This window comes from Plecotus auritus (assembly GCF_963455305.1).
Source record: "Plecotus auritus genome assembly, chromosome: 4".
NCBI classification, from domain to species: Eukaryota; Metazoa; Chordata; class Mammalia; order Chiroptera; family Vespertilionidae; genus Plecotus; species Plecotus auritus.
The window spans coordinates 162,557,715-162,574,951 of record NC_137775.1 but is presented as its reverse complement, the minus strand read 5'-3'; the positions used below and the strand labels follow the sequence as shown (position 1 = coordinate 162,574,951).

General features: G+C 39.8%; 1 protein-coding gene across 4 annotated transcripts in view; it reads right to left on the bottom strand.

Annotated features, from left to right (window-relative positions):
* CDK14 (cyclin dependent kinase 14) overlaps positions 1 to 17,237 on the bottom strand; it is a 553,499-nt gene that overhangs the window by 195,486 nt on the left and 340,776 nt on the right. For all 4 annotated transcript variants that reach the window (XM_080663151.1, XM_080663154.1, XM_080663152.1 and 1 more), the window contains one exon: positions 8,781 to 8,874. In XM_080663151.1, coding sequence (XP_080519277.1) covers positions 8,781 to 8,874 — 94 coding nt within the window. The remainder of the gene's footprint in view (positions 1 to 8,780; positions 8,875 to 17,237) is intronic.

Below are 17,237 nucleotides of genomic sequence, written 5' to 3'. Positions count from 1 at the left end.
GGTTTTTTTCCTAAGACAAAGGACCCTACTGAAGTTTGTTACTAAACATTTCTATTGGCTTATTAGCACAGAACTTTCTTTGTTAGACTATCCATCTAATCTGTCCATAAATAAATCACGACATTTTTTTTTCTCTAACATCTTCATTGGCACTGGATATCTCTTCATCATTTTTCTTCTACATAGACTTTTTCTTTTTTTTTTCCCATAGAACTTTTGACCTGGGAGGTTTCCAACCTTTCTTGCAGCACTGGGATCTGTTTTGCAATCAAAACCTTAAAGAAACCAGAGCCAGGAGTGGAGGGGCTGGAACAGCGCTTCCTTCAGGGCACACCCACCTTCACTCCAGCACCCCTGAGACACTGAGCAGGATCCTAAGTCTCCTTTAAAAACCATGGACAGTCTAAACTTTCCCAATTAAACCAGCTAAACAGACTTGAGTTGATTTACAATCTCCCTGAAGGGAGTGATTTTTCCCCCTCCTTTCTTTTCCTTCGCTTCTCTGTGGCTTGCCCTCACCTTGACTTCTGTGTCACTGTTCTGTCCTACCCTGGTCCAGCTCCCACCCACACTCTCGCTGACAGACTGTGAGCCTCACTCAGGTGTAGGCAGGGTTCCAGGCATCCCCCCTTTCCCCTTCTCCTTCTCAAGAAATGGCTTGGTTGGGTGAAATGAGCCCTTGATGCTCACCTTTCTCCTGATTCTGAATGTTCTGTGTACTGGACATTTCCTCCTGGGCTCACCTGCTATCATAAAGTCCAGTAACTTGCTCTCACTTCTTCCTGGCCTTCCGCGGGCACTGCTTTTCAATACCCCCATTAGTTTCCATGACCTCACTAAGCACTTAGTGCCACAAGCTTGAAACTCGGAAGTTATCGTTGACTCCTTTCTCTCCTGGATCCTTTAGATGGACGTATCAAAACAATTTTGCAACAAGAGTCTTCTGATCTGACTTTCTGGGACCTGTTCAAATGCTGCCCGGGGGACAGTCCTTTTGAGGCGAGCCAAGACTGTGTCTGTTGGTTCATCATGGCCTGTAGGCACAGTGCCTGGTACAGAATAGATGTGTGATAATCCTGCTGCAAGAATAACTGAATGAGATAAAAAATATGTGATGCTTACTGCAGCATAAAAACCACTAGCAAATTACCTAGTAAGATCGCAGTGAGTTAGTACATTTGGACACATTTATAAGATATTATAGTATAAGTAAAATAATATTTTCAAGTATATATTAATGGCTTGGAAATTGTTCCCTATTTAATGTGAAAATAAAGAGACGCTAGATACAAACTCATACATTCATTATTAACCCAATTGTGAAAACATAAAAAAGAAAATAACAAAAAATAGGTAGCACTGGTTATCCCCAAATGGTGATTGTTATTTATTTTCGTACTGCTTTTAAATTTTTATGTTTTATCAACTTAACATTCTGGAAAAGATTTGCCACTGTGTAAATACCTATGCCTATTAATAAGGCTTGAGAGAAGCACATACAAATTAAAAGAGGCATTTGTCCCCCTACTTTGTTTTGCTAAAATTGACTTTCAAAAATTATCAATATATTCAATATCCTTCACCCCAACATGTATTGCTTAGCTCTCTACTTCTGTCAGTCTTTATACAGTTGAGTTTATCATTATGGCATATTATATCAATTTTCCTAAAGCCATTTTAACAGTATTACTTTCTCATTAAAAAATTGTACTTTCTCAATTTTTATCTTAAAATAAGATAAAAAGTCCTCAATCTTTCAAAGTCTAGTCTTGAACATCCTTCCATCCATACAGGACAGACTTCCGCTCTGGCACTGTGGCCTGATGTCTTTTGCCTCTCTTACTCCATTTCCAATATTCACTTCAAAACTTTCTGCAATGCCTATCAAATATTTATTTAACCATTTTATCTTTAAACACCACTCACAGAGCTTTATGCATAATCTTGTAATACCATGTGTTTTAAAATTAGAAATGGTTAGAGCTGCAAGACATTATTGAAATCATTAGTTCAACTCTTCCCTTTAGAGATGCAGACACCACAATCCAATTAGAAAAAGTGACTTGTTCAGAGAGAATAAAAAAACACAACCTAGAATTAGAACCTAATATTTAACTCTCAGAGCTCAGTATTTTTTAACTAATTCATGATCTATTACCAATACTGGGTTCCTCATTTGCTGATCAATTGCTCAGCAATTATTCGTGATTCCATTCTTAAAGACAACACTTGCCTGCCCACCTTGATTGTTGTTATTTTCTCCCGGCAGGTTCATGGCACACAATTCCTTCCCATCTCTATTGTACCTTATGCTGCAGAGTGAATGCTGAAGAAGGATGGCAGAAATGACTTAAGCAAATCTATTAATGGTAGTGATGATACAAATCCGTGATGTCCATATTCCACCTTCACCACGTGGCCGCTACATCCAATTGGATGGTAATGACCATCTAGTGTCAGTGCCAGCTTTCTCTGACATTCGATATGGCTGTCCTAGCCAATCATGAAACCTCGGGGTTATGGTTCCAGCTAAGATCCTGGATACAGCCCTGGCCAGTATGGCTCAGTTGGTTGGAGCATAGTCTGGGCACCAGAAGGTCACAGGTTTGATTCCAGGTCAGGGCACATACCTAGGTTGCGGGTTCAATCCCACTTGGGGGAGCTTTTTCGAATATATCTCCCTCACATTGATGTTTCCTTGCCTTCCTACCTTCCTCTCTCAAATCAATTTAAAAAACAGCCAGGATCAGGAAACAAGGATTGGAGCTGGGTCTGCAGACTACATCTCTATGGTCAGTCAACTCCAAAAGAGAAGCTTGCTTAGGGAGCAATCTCACTCAAAGGCCAGTCTGAGTAGTAGCTTTCTAAGTTGCAAGTGCGTCTTCTTACACACACTCACACACATATGCACTTCTAAAGCCTGAATCACACACAGGGAAGAAAAACAGTTTAACAGCTGTACCAATCAAATAATGTGCAATAGGTTAACAAGAAACTGGTGGATGAAATTCCAAGACAGAAGACTCAGGAGACAGGCAAGGTGAGACTCTCAGGGTTAACAACATTCAAAGGCAGGGAGAACAAGGACAGCCCCCCAGCTGAACCATGCCAGTCCCTCTGTGCCGGCCGCTGTGCATTGGGCTGTGAGCCACACAGCCCAGAGCATCTGCCACAGGTCTCAGGCAGCTATGCAAGCACTTCTGCCATTGGCTCAGCTGTTGTGAAGTGAGAGGCGTGCATTTCCCAGGGATCCACCAAGCAGATTTCTCTTTCAATTCAGAATAATGTGATCAGAACACAAATTTCATCTTAGTTCTGATTTCTGTCACCCTGAATATGTATTTACCTGGATGAATACATCTACTGCTTATTTTTGCAATTAATGGAGGTGAATAGAAAAATCACACCACATTAAAAAATGGGTAGTGCTGAAAAAAATAAATGAATGCATTTTCACCTAAGTATTGCTTACAGAAGTAGCTGCTCATTCACCTGACAATTTCGAAGTATCTGAAACATAGATTGTCAAAATTCTATTACTTTCCTTCTTTCTTGCTATGAGCATCACAATTTCAAGGGAAATGATTTAATGGTAAGCATAGACGGCTCACCTTACAGATATCAATAGAGTTATTATGCTGTAGAAATAAATTCATTGTACTTGTTAAAAACGTGAACTACTCCCTTCCACCAAAGAAGAGAAAAAGGAAACAAAAAGGAAGAGAAAACCATGAAAAAATATATAAAGGCTTTACTGACTGATCGTTGTTGCTTTTCACATTTGTTATAAAGACTCTGTGTGTGGGGTTAATGATATTAGTTATCTTGGTAACAAGCTATTAATTTTGCGCTTCAAAGTTATTAACCACCTTTCAATACACAGTTCACAAGCGAATAAACGAACTTAATCCCTGTATTGAAATACAAAACAAAACGAATAATCCCATGTTTCACAACTTTGCAAAACTGACTATCTCCTTGGCAATACTTTACCAGAGCCTGGAGACACAACTGCTGCTTAAAAAACAGTGTCTGGCAGTTTCTGTGAGAAGCTTGTGCAAGTGGGTTTAATTACACTTTAATAGCCATTCCTCTTCAGACCAGACATAAAAGGTCACCGAGGAAAAGCATTTTTTCCCAGTGATTCAACCACACTGGGTTAGTAGAATGTCTTCCTCCAATGATTGCACAACTCCTGGGAGAGTCTGCTTGTAAAGCATGACATATAGCTAGCGTTTGCAAATTTAAACAATTCATTGGGGGGAATAAAATATTTAAGATGATAACATTTACTGTCAAAAGAAGTTTTTTTGATCATGTCTAATTCTCCAGAGTAAAGTATAACATTTTAATTCTAAAGCATCAATTTTAGATGATATTTATCTCCTAATTACCAACAGACATTTTACTTGTAAAAAGCACTACGCATGTATAATAATTACAGTAAAAGATAGTTATTACCATCAATCATGATGCTGATCTGTATTTAAGGGTCTCTATGCTCTAAGAAGAGCAAACAGTAGTTTAGGATATCAATATTGCCATGGGAAATTTATAATGATTTATTTCTTTGATTTATTAAAAGCCTAGTCATAGCTCAAAGGTCTCTGAATACCCATAAAATTAGGAAAGTATTGCCATAAAATTAAGAAATACTAGCAAAATATTCATACAGGAAGCAATCCAACAGGATAGTACCTATTGGAAATTACTTACATTATAAAAAGATACGTAAAATGAAAACTTTAAGCTATATGAATACACTGTGATTTCATGACACTCATTTTTTTTTGTTCTATTGCTATAGAATATACCTCATTTCTAGTATAACCATTTCCTTTTCTTTAGAATTCACTCTGAAATAATGTATAAGTGAACATATTTCTTTGATGTGTCCCTCAGTAGATGCGTGGATAAAACAGCTGTGGTACATTTACATGATGGAAAGCTGCTACTCTGCCATAAAAAAGAAGGGAATTGTACCCTCTGCGACAATCTGGATAGACCTGGAGAACATTATGCTAAGTGAAATAAGCCAGTCAGAGAAAGACAAATACCATATGTTTTCTCTCATATATGGAGTCTAATGAACAAACTGAACTAACAAGCAAAATAGAGATAGACTAATAGATAGAGAGCAGGCTGACAGTTCTCAGAGGTGGGGGTGAAGCAGGGGGTGTGAAGGGATGGAGCAACAATGTAAAAAAAAAAGAAAGAAGTCATGGAGAGGGACAACAGTGTGGTGATTGCAGGGGGAGGGGGTGGAGGAGGAAGAGGGTACAGGGGAGATAAATGGTGATGGAAAAAAATAAAATAATTTTTTAAAAAATATATATTTTTATTAATTTCAAAGAGAAGGAGAGGGAGAGAGAGATAGAAACATCAATGAGAGAGAATCATTTATCATCTGTCTCCTGAGTATTGAACCCGCAACCCAGGCATGTGCCCTGACTAGGAATTGAACCGTGACCTCCTGGTTCATGGGTCGACACTCAACCACTGCGCCACTGTGGCGAGGCATAAAAATTTTTAAAAAGCTAAATATTTAAAGCAGTTTTTGCATAATAATCTATAACTACAGTTTTGCAAACTGTAGCCCATTAAAATTCTCTCTTCTGCTATTATTTTTCAATGATACAATATATGAACAAGTTTATTACACTTTTTAGAAAATAACAGAAAAGTTATCTATACTAACAATAGAGGAATATGCAAATTGGCCAGGGAGGGGAGCGCAGATAGGCAGTTAGGGGGATCGGGCCAGGAGGGAAGCGCAGATAGGCAGGGGGATCAGGCCAGGAGCGGAGAGCAGATAGACAGTTAGGGGGATCAGGCCAGGAGAGGAGCGCAGATAGGCAGTTAGGTGGATCAGGCCAGCAGCGGAGAGTAGATAGGCAGTTAGGGGGATCAGACCAGGAGGGGAGAGCAGATAGGGGGATCAGGCTGGCAGGGGAGAGCAGTTAGGGGGATCAGGCCGGCAGGGGAGAGCAGTTAGGGGGATCAGACCAGGAGGGGAGAGCAGTTAGGGGGATCAGGCTGGCAGGGAAGAGCAGTTAGGGCCATCAGGCAGGCAGGCAGGTGAGTGGTTAGGAGACAGTGGTTCCGAATTGCGAGAGGGATCCCGGATTGGAGAGGATGCACGTGGGGCTGAGGGTCTCTCCTCCCCACTCCCTACTGTGCACGAATTTCATGCACTGGGACTCTAGTTTAAAATAATTTAATGAAAATAAAGAATGGAGTAGAAAAAAGCAAAAGAAAAAATGTTTATAAAATTGTACATTTTTGCTAAGAGCCATAAACTATGAATAAAGGAATATAATTTATTCTTGATTGGGAAAACTCAATTTTATATCATTTCTTCCTAATATAATCTACAGGCTCAATACAATCTCAATGAAATCAGCAAGAGATTTTCTTGGGAACAGGGAGAAAGAAGTGTTCCATTAGTTTAGATAAAAGAATATGAAAATTAAATTTTACTGAATTAAAGACTTCTAATTCTAATGATTTTTAAGTAATAGGATAACTGTACAAAGGATGTTTTTGGCAGCACTTCATAATAGTTAATCACTGTAAACAAACTATGCAAATAATATCTCATCCATACAATAAACACTCTTCTGTCATTAATAATGATGATAAGTGTCTAGATTCATTTTTCAGTGAAAGATGTTTATTATATACTGTTAAGTAAAAAAAAGTTACAAAACAGTACACAAGGTATGATTCAGTTTTCTTTACCTGTGTAGAAATGGAGGATATACATCAAAATGCTAAATGCAATTTTCTCTGGGTAGTAGAACAAAGGGTGATTTTTTTCATGTTTTATACTTTTTGATACTGTGGGAGTCTTCCATTATAAAGATGCATTATTATTATAACAATAAAAAAATATTTTATTATTCTGTGTGAGAATTTATGGATAATAAATAATAAGCAGAATTGAAAAAAAGTGGCTACAAAACAAGTATCATATATAGGGTTGGGCAAAAGTAGATCTACAGTTGTGAGTATGCGAAACAGAATTCATTTTGATATTATTATTTATTATTTACTGTTTTCCATACAAACAACTGTCAGCCTATTTTTGCCTCATTCTGCATATGCTGTTTAGAAGAGAACCACTTCAGATCAAAAGACACACAGACTGAAAGTAAAAGGATGGAAAAAATATTTCATAAAAATGGAAACAGAAAAAAAATGCTCGGGTAGCAACACTTATCCTATATAATAAAGAGCTAATATGCTAATTAGACTGAACAGCAGAACGGCCATCTGGATGACCTTCCGGTGAAGCTGGGGCTTCGAGGGCCGAGCCCCTTGCACGAATTTCGTGCATCAGGCCTCTAGTATCAGACAAAATAGATTTCAAAACAAAGGCTATAGTAAGAGTCAAAGAAGGACACTACATAATGATAAAGTAATCAATCCAACAAGAGACTATAACCCTTGTAAACATTTATACACCCAACACCGAAGTACCCAAATACATAAAGCAAAATACTGATGGACATAGAGTGAGAGTTGGGCAGCAATACAGTCACAGAAGGGAACTTCAACATCCCATTGACATCAATGGATCTGTCTTCCAGACAGAAAATCAACAGGGTATTTACTATGTGTCAGGCATAGTTCCAAAAGCACTTTCTGCGTATTAAGTTAATTATTCCTCAAACTTATGAGGTAGGTGTTACCATTATCCTTCATTTCCCTCAGGAGAAAATGAAGGCTCAGAGAGCTAAGTCCCTTGACCATGGTAAGAGAGCAGGTGATTAAACACAGATCATATGGCTCTAGGACACATTTCATGTTTATTTTTTGCATATTTTAAAATTTTAAATTTTAGAATAGTTTTATAAAAGTTACAAAAAGGTAGTATAGAGAGTTCCTGTAGAGCCCTCGCCAGCTTGCTCTGTGGTTAAAATCTGACATTACAATGGAACATTTGTCATAACTGAGAAACACACGTTGGTATGCTGATATTAACTAAACTGCATGCTCTCCTTGGATTTCACTAGTTTTTCACTAATGATCTTTTTCTGTTCCAGGATTCCATCCCAGATACCACATCACATTAAGTTGTCATGCCTTTGTAGCCTCCTCTGGGCTGTGAGAATTTCTCAGACTGTCCTTGTTTTTGATGACCTTGACAATTTTGAAGAGTACTAGTCAGGTATTGTGTAGAATGTCCCTCAGGTTGGGTTTGCATGATCTGTTTTTCATGATTAGACTGCGGTCATGATTTTGTAGAAAGATCACAGAAGTGAAGTGTTGTTCTCAACACATTGTACCAAGGGTACATACTACCAACATGACTTCTCTTTGATGATGACAACCTTGAAGACCTGGCTGAGGTATGTTTGCCCAGTTTCTCCATTTCAAAGTTATTATCCTTTCCTCCCCTCACTCTCTTTCTATGCTCCACTTTATGGGAAAAAGTTACTGATCAAAGCCCACATTTAATTAAGTAGATGAAGATGGGATGGAGTTAAGAAGGAGGGATATCTATATAAATTATTCACAATTTCTCATCAGAGCTCTCATTTTTGCCCCTTATTCTATATTGCCTCTGATGGCCTGCCCTTTCTTACCATTTTGACATAGTATTAACATGCAGTAGTATAAAAACATAATTGTTAACTAATTTCTTACTTTTTCAAAAGTCAAAAAATATGTTAGAATTAAATGTGACAACCAATAAATTTAAAATTATTTTCTACCACCCCTAAGGGGTGAATTAGAAACCAATTTTTCTCAAAAGCATTCCATGAAGAACTTACCAGAAATATGCGTTCAAGTTGATCCTGAATGTCTTTCATTCCTGGAAAAGCAGCGACTCCTTGAATCATTTCAACAAAGATGCAACCAACTCCCCTAAAGAAAGGAGAAACAATTATTACAAAAACTTTGATATATTCTGCTTAGAAAAATAAGTCTGGAGCTAGAATACCTACTCCGACAGAGGAAATGAATAAATAACATTCTTAATAATTCCAAGGACTGTGACACACACACACCTGGATCCCATAACTTTCCTTCCCCACTGTGTCTACTGCCCTGAAAGGAATTTAAATAGATGTAACAATACTGGGCTCAGAAAACGTTGGAAACCAATAAAATAAAAAACTTGGTGGCTCCACCTTACTTACACGATGCAGTCCAGAAATCCTTACCCTGATATGAAGCCGCCAAAGCCTCGTTCTAATATTCTTTTCCAACCTTATTTCACAAATTCATAATGTAGTTTTCTCTCTAGCTATCCAGGGCTCAAACACCTTTGCATCAAAATTATCTGGGAAACTTTAAAATACTGCAACTGATCTGAACACAAACCCCAAGGATTCTGTTTCAATCAGTCAATGACTCAGGCTGCTCAAGCAATTTAAGGCAACTACACTGAATATCTTTAAGCCAGACGGATCGGCTCATGAGTCAAGCATAACTCTATACAACTTGTCTCAAACTGCTGCTCTACCTAGGACTTCCCCTTCTTCATCTATTTGCTCTTGGCATGTGGATCCAGCCCAGCTTCTATACTGTGATGTAAATGCCAACTCTTCCACGAAGCCTTCCACTAACCTCTCCTAGCTAGCCTGCCATGCTCACACTTCTAGCCAGGCAGTCCAGCAGGATATCAGGAGACCTTGCCCCCAGACAGCAGCTTGCACCTAAGCAGCAGGAACAACCAATCCATAGTATAGGCAGGGAGCCAATCAAATACCACTGCTGGGACTTTGGAGACCAAGTCACTTGGGAGCAGAACAGAAAGAAACTACCATACGTAGATGGGTTAAGTCCCATCAGTGGCAGAGAACTTGCAAGAATGGCCACCTTCCTAGAGGTGAAGTCCCTGAACTGACCTGGTTCCTGCCTTCCTAAGGCCTGGATGTTCAGGTAATCCAGTGTTTGTGCTAAATCTCTCTCTACCTAATAGCAATCCTCCAGGATACATATATATATATATATATATTTTTTTTTAATGGCTCTACATTGAATGAGTTTGTTTCCTGACAGTGTCCTAATAGGCTCTACAGCAGCGGTTCTCAACCTGTGGGTCATGACCCACAGGTTGAGAACTGCTAGCAGGGTCGCCTAAGACCATCGGAAAACACAGATATTTTTGCTACTGTTATGAATCGTAATATACATTACAATTCATAACAGTAGCAAAATTACAGTGATGAAGTAGCAATGAAAATAATTTTATGGTTGGAGGTCACCACAACATGAGGAACTGTATTAAAGGGCCGCGGCATTAGAAAGGTTGAGAACCACTGCTCTAGAGGTTAAAGACAAGGGGCCTACTTCCCTATAGCTGCCCCAGTTGCTATCACAAGTGTATATAAGCAGGGTTTTGAATTAAAGAAGTAATTTACAGAAATCTCTTCTCTATTATAGCACATACTTTATATCCAAATTAAATACCAACAGTATACAAAGTCAAAATGATAAAAACAAATGCTACTTTATATAAAAAAAGTTCAAGAAATAAAGAATTAATTTCAAAAATCAATGCTCTAGGCAGATGGGTTTTAACATTTTTCATTTAAGATTTGAGAGACAAAATAGAAATCAAAATTATTTTATTAACACATTAAAATGCAATGATATTCTTATAAATATTGAGGTTTTGGATGTCCAGTTAGGTGTAAGATTTCAATTTGGTGACTTTACAAATTTTTATTTGACAAATTCATTTTTAAGACTACTAACCCACATTTTTATTGCCTTTGTATTTAAGTTTACAAAAACTATATTGGATCTTAAATAGCTACCTACACCTTCCTTTTCTAAATACTCAGAACATACCCGCTATTCTCCACCTTTTGGCCTTAGTCTTTCCCACCACAAGCTCCAACTCTGAGTGCGAAGACCTTCAGTAGAAGGCAAGCCACCCCCGCTGTCTACCCTGCTAAGCTGGCTGTTGATGTAACCATTACACTGTCAGGACTCCTTCCAGAAATTATTTTACCACTATTTGGTTTTAGTCTATATCATCTCCATAATATGATATTTAGAACAATTAAAAGACAAATCTATGCTGTAATTCTACTTGGTTGGAAGGTAATGATATAACACACCTGTAGGCTCTTATCTGCTCAACTAGTGAAGGGACTGGAATTCTCATTTCTAAAGGACATTTTCGAGGACATCATTTTTCAAAGATGCCTTAGGGTACACTAATAAAGCTGAGAGAATTATACTTAAAGGGTATATAAAAGAAAGAGATAGGAAGCTCAAGAAAACTAAAAAGTAGAAATATAAAACATATCAACATATTAACATAGCAGACTACTTTATTACAGGAGCTGTCTTACTGCCTCCAATTTAATATGAAGGGACTATTACCGGCTTTCCATTTATTCCTTCCTACAGAAAATTAGCCCAGCGATCCCTATCTTGATGGATTAAGGTGACTACCTTTAGTACTTAGAAAGAATTCATCCACTCTTGTTCTATACTTATGATATATAAACTTATTTCAGCATGTCTCCTTTAATTTGTCACTTCTTTTGACAATTTGAGTAATTACGTAATTATCAGCCTCTTAGTCTACATTTTTCAAGAATAAGAACTGGTCACAAAGCTTACTGGTCACACAGGATTCAGTGTGTTTAAATTCTTATTTTAGGATCAATTACCTGGTAAGGTAATATATAAGCATCCATGCATGCTTACTCATCTTTCAATTGTTTTGAACTCAAAACTCCTGAATTTAATTTATGTCACAGATGTATAAATAGCTTATCACAATTAAGCTGAATTGATCATTTTAATTATGAGCAGAGATGGACTATTTTTTAGGCCTGAAGGTCATACAGTTTGGAGTTCTTATTTTGAGAAAGAATACAAAATTATGAGTAAAAAATTGGGTACAAAAGTGAATTTAGAAGCCCTGGCCGGGTTGTTCAGCTGGTTAGAGCAGCGGTCACCAACTGGTGGTCTATGGACCACTGGCGGTCCATGAGGTCCAAAAGGTTGGCGACCACTGGGTTAGAGCATTGTTCCAATATGCCAAGGTTGCAGGTTTGATCCCCAGGGCACATACAAAAAGGCAACCAATGAATGGTAAGTAAATAAGTGAAATAACAAATTGATGTCTCTCTCTCTCTCTCTCAGTCCCTCCCCTCTCTAAAGTCAATAAATAAAAATTATAAAAAAGAAAGTGAATTTAGAATGAGAAAACAAATCAAAAGAAGTCATAAAAATTCTAATCTACAGAGGAATCAGATTTTTAAATATCTTGAGCTTTTTTCTTCTTTAAAACCAAGAGTGAAGACAGAAGAGAGTGAAGGCCCCACATGCTCTCCAATTTATGTCACACCTTTTATCCACAGGACTTCCTCTTCTCCAGCCATGCTGCTCTGCTGTCCCTCCTAAAACACCCAACACTCTGTCCCATGTCAGCATCTGTGCTTGAGTTGTTCCCTCTGCCCAGAGCGCATTTCCCCTCATTATGTGCATGGATAATTGCTCCTTGTTATTCAGGGATCGGTTCAAATGGCTCCATCGAGAAATGACCTTCTTAACCACCGTACGTAAGGCAGGTTCCTCTTGCTGCCCAGACCCCATGTCTCACCTTCCTTTCCCTAGTTTGTTTTCTTCACATCACTTAAAGGATGTTAGCTTCTCTCTGCTTTTTGGGAGTGTGTCTCCTTTAGATGAAAGACAAGGAACAAGGTCATCAGCTTGTCTTCAAGGCACAGGGAAGTGTCAGGCATATAGTAAGGGCTCAAAAATATTTGTTGAATGAATGAATCAAAAGCAGTGCAACACTCCCTCCACTCTGCCTTTCTCAACTACCAAGTGAGAGCTGAACTCAGGGACTCGTCTCCAAGGAGTCTTGTATGGAAGAAGGGATGGGGGTGGATAGTCACCTTACAACGGAGAAAACTGGTGAACAGTACCTTGACCATGTGAACAAGGCTACCGTCATCAGTGATAGGTCATGTGGATAGTGCGTGCCTTTGATAGAATGTGATGATGAGGTCACTTCAACTCTGCAGTCTTCCTCCCCCAAACATTAGGCAACTACAAATTAAGGGAAATTCTACAAAATACCTGAATAGTACTCCTCAAAACTATCAATGTCATGAAAAGCAAGAACAATCTGAGAAACTACCATAACCACAGGAGGCTAAGGACACAGGACTACTACATCTAATGTGGCATCCTGAATGGGATCTTAAAACAGAAAAAGGAAATTAGGAAAAAAAACACACAGTAAAATAAAAATAAAGTTAATAGCAATGTACTATTGTGGGTTCCTTAGTTGGGACAAATGTACCACAGGTAAGATATTAAGAATAGCGGTAATAACAAAAAATATTTGAGTCCCAATTTCAATGTCCAACAGTTCTGAGTCCCCATTTCAATATCAAACAGTTCCTTAAGTGTACATGTCAGCAATGATATCTGGATGGTGGGCACAGGGGGAAAAAATAGATACAGAGGCAAAGAAGCATTGAACAGACTGTCAAACTACAGCGGGAAGGCAGGGGAGGTTTTGAGGGGGTGGGGCTGTAAGAGATCAACTGAAGGACTTGTACGCATGCGTATAAGCATAACCAATGGATAAAAGACACGGGGCGGGAGCAGGTAAAGGCATGTACTGGGGGGAAGGGGAGGCCGGGGGAGGTCAATGGAAAAAAAAAAAAAAGAGACATATGTACTACTATTTGTAATACTTCAAACAATTAAAAAAATAAATAAGTTTTAAAAAAAAGAATAGAGGTAACCAGGTAAGAAGTATATAGAAACTCTCTGTGGTCTGCAAGTTTTCTATAAGTCTAAAACTATTCTAAAATCAAAAGTTTATTTTTTACAAAAGGCAAAATGAAGGACAGCATCTCCTTGGGACAGTATATAGAATGAGTCATTTAAGTAGAAGCGCCAGCATTTTAAGTTTTCCCTCTATGAGAAAAAAAGAACCCTTGTGCATTTTGATGAAGTTTTTCTTTAAAAGCAACATGAGCCATCTAGACCTGCAGGCTAGAATGTAAAATATCAGTTAAAGTTAACCTTACATAACTTGGGCAGCAAACTAATTAAAAATTTAGTTTGATATAAAGGTATTTAAAAATAGACATACACATTCTATGGCAAAGGAATTCAAGATGAAAAAAATTATCTAAATGATTAAATTTCAGGCAATGGAGGGAGTGTGGAATGCAGAGAAAGAATGGAATTTCCCAGGAAAGGGGCAGGAACTTTTCTCTTTTAGAGTAGGAAACAGCGAGTTCAATGTCACTTTTCTGGGAAGGCTTCCTGATCTCTCAGACTGGCTGGATTAGGTCTTGCCCTAATTCCATGCTTCTCATGGTACTTCCTAAAACTGCAATTATTAATTTGTAAATGTATTAGCCACCATCATCTTTCTCAGAACACTGGTTTGGTCTTTTAGTTTTAAAGATGAAGTTCAAATGAGCCAGAGCCAAGGGGTTATAACAATACAGCAGCCCTCCCAGACCTGAATGAAATATGGTCACTATGGTCACCAGCTAAAATGTATTGTAATCCACCTATGCGTTAACTACCTATGTGGTAAAGTCCTGCTGGGATGTTATTGTGCAGAACAATTTTATATCTTTCCATTAAAATAGGGATTACTTAAATCCATCAACTCCCCACTCAAATAATTTCTGCATTTGACACATGCAGGGGGCAGCTCCTGCGTTGAGTATCTGTCCCCCAAGAGGGAGGCGACCGGTGGCAATCGAGGGGCAGGGCCTGCCAGCAGGAGGCGCCAGGCCACCAGCCAAGGCGGGTGCCCCACAGATGGCCCTGATCACTGGCCAGGCCTAGGGACCCTACCCTATATATTGGGAACAGTCTCTTAGATTTAAAACGTAAAACCTGGCAAGGCTACTCTAACACTGAAAAAACAGGATGATGCAGCGATGACATGCATGCACTCTGGCTTGCACATTTTGTGGTCAGCCCTGATTCTGACAGTTATAACTGTGTGACAAAGCCAATTAGTTAACTTCTCTCTGCTTCAGTTTTCCTACCCATAAGATTGGGGAAAATAGTACTACTGCCTCAGAAGGATCATGTTATGTACTACTTTTTATAATCAGGGCAAAAAAATGTAGCTGCCCATACAACAGCAAGATGCCTTTCATCTGTATGAAAAGTATGGTCACTGGTGCATGCAGCATCCCGGATTGCGAGAGGGATGTCCGACTGCTGGTTTAGGCCTGACATCCCCTGAGGGGTCCTGGATTGAGAGAGGATGTAGGCCAGGCTGAGAGGCACCCCCCTACCCCCCATGCACAAATTTCGTGCACTGGGCCTCTAGTTTTCTCATAAAGACATTACTATTACAAGATGCTAATTAACCCAAAAAATGGTTATCCCACATGAAGCATAAAATAGGACCAAGAGATTATTATTATTTAATCCTCACCTGAGGATATATTTTTCCATTGATTTTTAGAGAGAGGGAAAGACAGAGAGAAACATCAGCGTGAGAGAAATACATCAATTGGTTGCCTCCTGCACAAGCCCTGACTAGGGCCTGGGCAGGGGAGGAGCCTGCAACCGAGGTACATACCTTGAATGGAATCGAACCCAGGACCCTGAGGTCTGCAGGCCAATGCTCTATCCACTGAGTCAAACTGACTAGGGCCCGAGAGATTATTATTTATCTAAACTACATTAATCTTATTTTGGTCTTCAAAAAATAAGATTTCCTTCTTTCCTAATTCTCAGGGCAACAGTTTGGTAAGACTTTAATATTATTTATTTCTTTATTTTTATTTCTTTTCTAAGACTTTAATATTTTCAAATATGGTTCCAATTAAAATCTCAAAAAAAAGCACACAACTCTCCTAGATTTTAGCATCTGATTTCATCCATTTATTTACAAAGGCTTGGGATTCCTCATGGCAGAGAGGGACAGTTTCACTCTCAAGTGTTACCCTTGCACCGCAGAGCCCTGATCACAACACAGGATAGATTGTGCATTTGAGTTTGTACAGAGAGGACACGAGCCAGCCAGCTCCCAGTCTCACCACGAGAGAGACCTGCCTGCCCCTTCTCATTCCAACCTGCATAACTGAAAGGCACGAGGCCTCTACTCAAGTTCAGAGAATCGGAAAGAGGGCTGTAGATGAAGAGTGTCAAGCTGCTTCTGACAGGAGGACAGATGAACAGAACAGGACTCGCTGCAGGTTTTTCCTTCCTCTCTTTCAACATTATGCTGGATCCAGAAATTCCCTCAAAGCCTGTGTGCTCACAGTGGAGAGCGGGGGGGGGGGGTGGGGGAAGCTCCTGAAGCAGCTCTTGTCACTCATTCATGAGGCTACCCATCACGTGCGGGTCTGGTTAGAATGAGAGTTCACTGCCCATCACGTGGGGGTCTGGTTAGAATGAGGGTTCACTGCCCATCACGTGCGGGTCTGGTTAGAATGAGGGTTCACTGCCCATCACGTGCGGGTCTGGTTAGAATGAGAGTTCACTGCCCATCACCTGCGGGTCTGGTTAGAATGAGGTTTCACTGCCCATCACGTGCGGGTCTGGTTAGAATGAGGGTTCACTGCCCATCACATGAAGGTCTGGTTAGAATGAGGGTTTACTGCCCATCACGTGTGGGTCTGGTTAGAATGAGAGTTCACTGCCCATCACGTGCGGGTCTGGTTAGAATGAGGGTTTACTGCCCATCACGTGCGGGTCTGGTTAGAATGAGAGTTCACTGTCCATCACGTATGGGTCTGGTTAGAATGAGAATTCACTGCCCATCACGTGCAGGTCTGGTTAGAATGAGAGTTCACTGCCCCTCACATGGAGGTCTGGTTAGAATGAGGGTTCACTGCCCATCACGTGGAGGTCTGGTTAGAATGAGGGTTCACTGCCCATCACGTGCGGGTCTGGTTAGAATGAGGGTTCACTGCCCATCACGTGCGGGTCTGGTTAGAATGAGAGTTCACTGCCCATCACATGCGGGTCTGGTTAGAATGAGGGTTCACTGCCCATCACATGGAGGTCTGGTTAGAATGAGGGTTCACTGCCCATCACGTGTGGGTCTGGTTAGAATGAGGGTTCACTGCCCATCACGTGCGGGTCTGGTTAGAATGAGGGTTCACTGCCCATCACGTGGAGGTCTGGTTAGAATGAGGGTTCACTGCCCATCACATGAAGGTCTGGTTAGAATGAGGGTTCACTGCCCATCACGTGCGGGTCTGGTTAGAATGAGGGTTCACTGCCCATCACATGGAGGTCTGGTTAGAATGAGA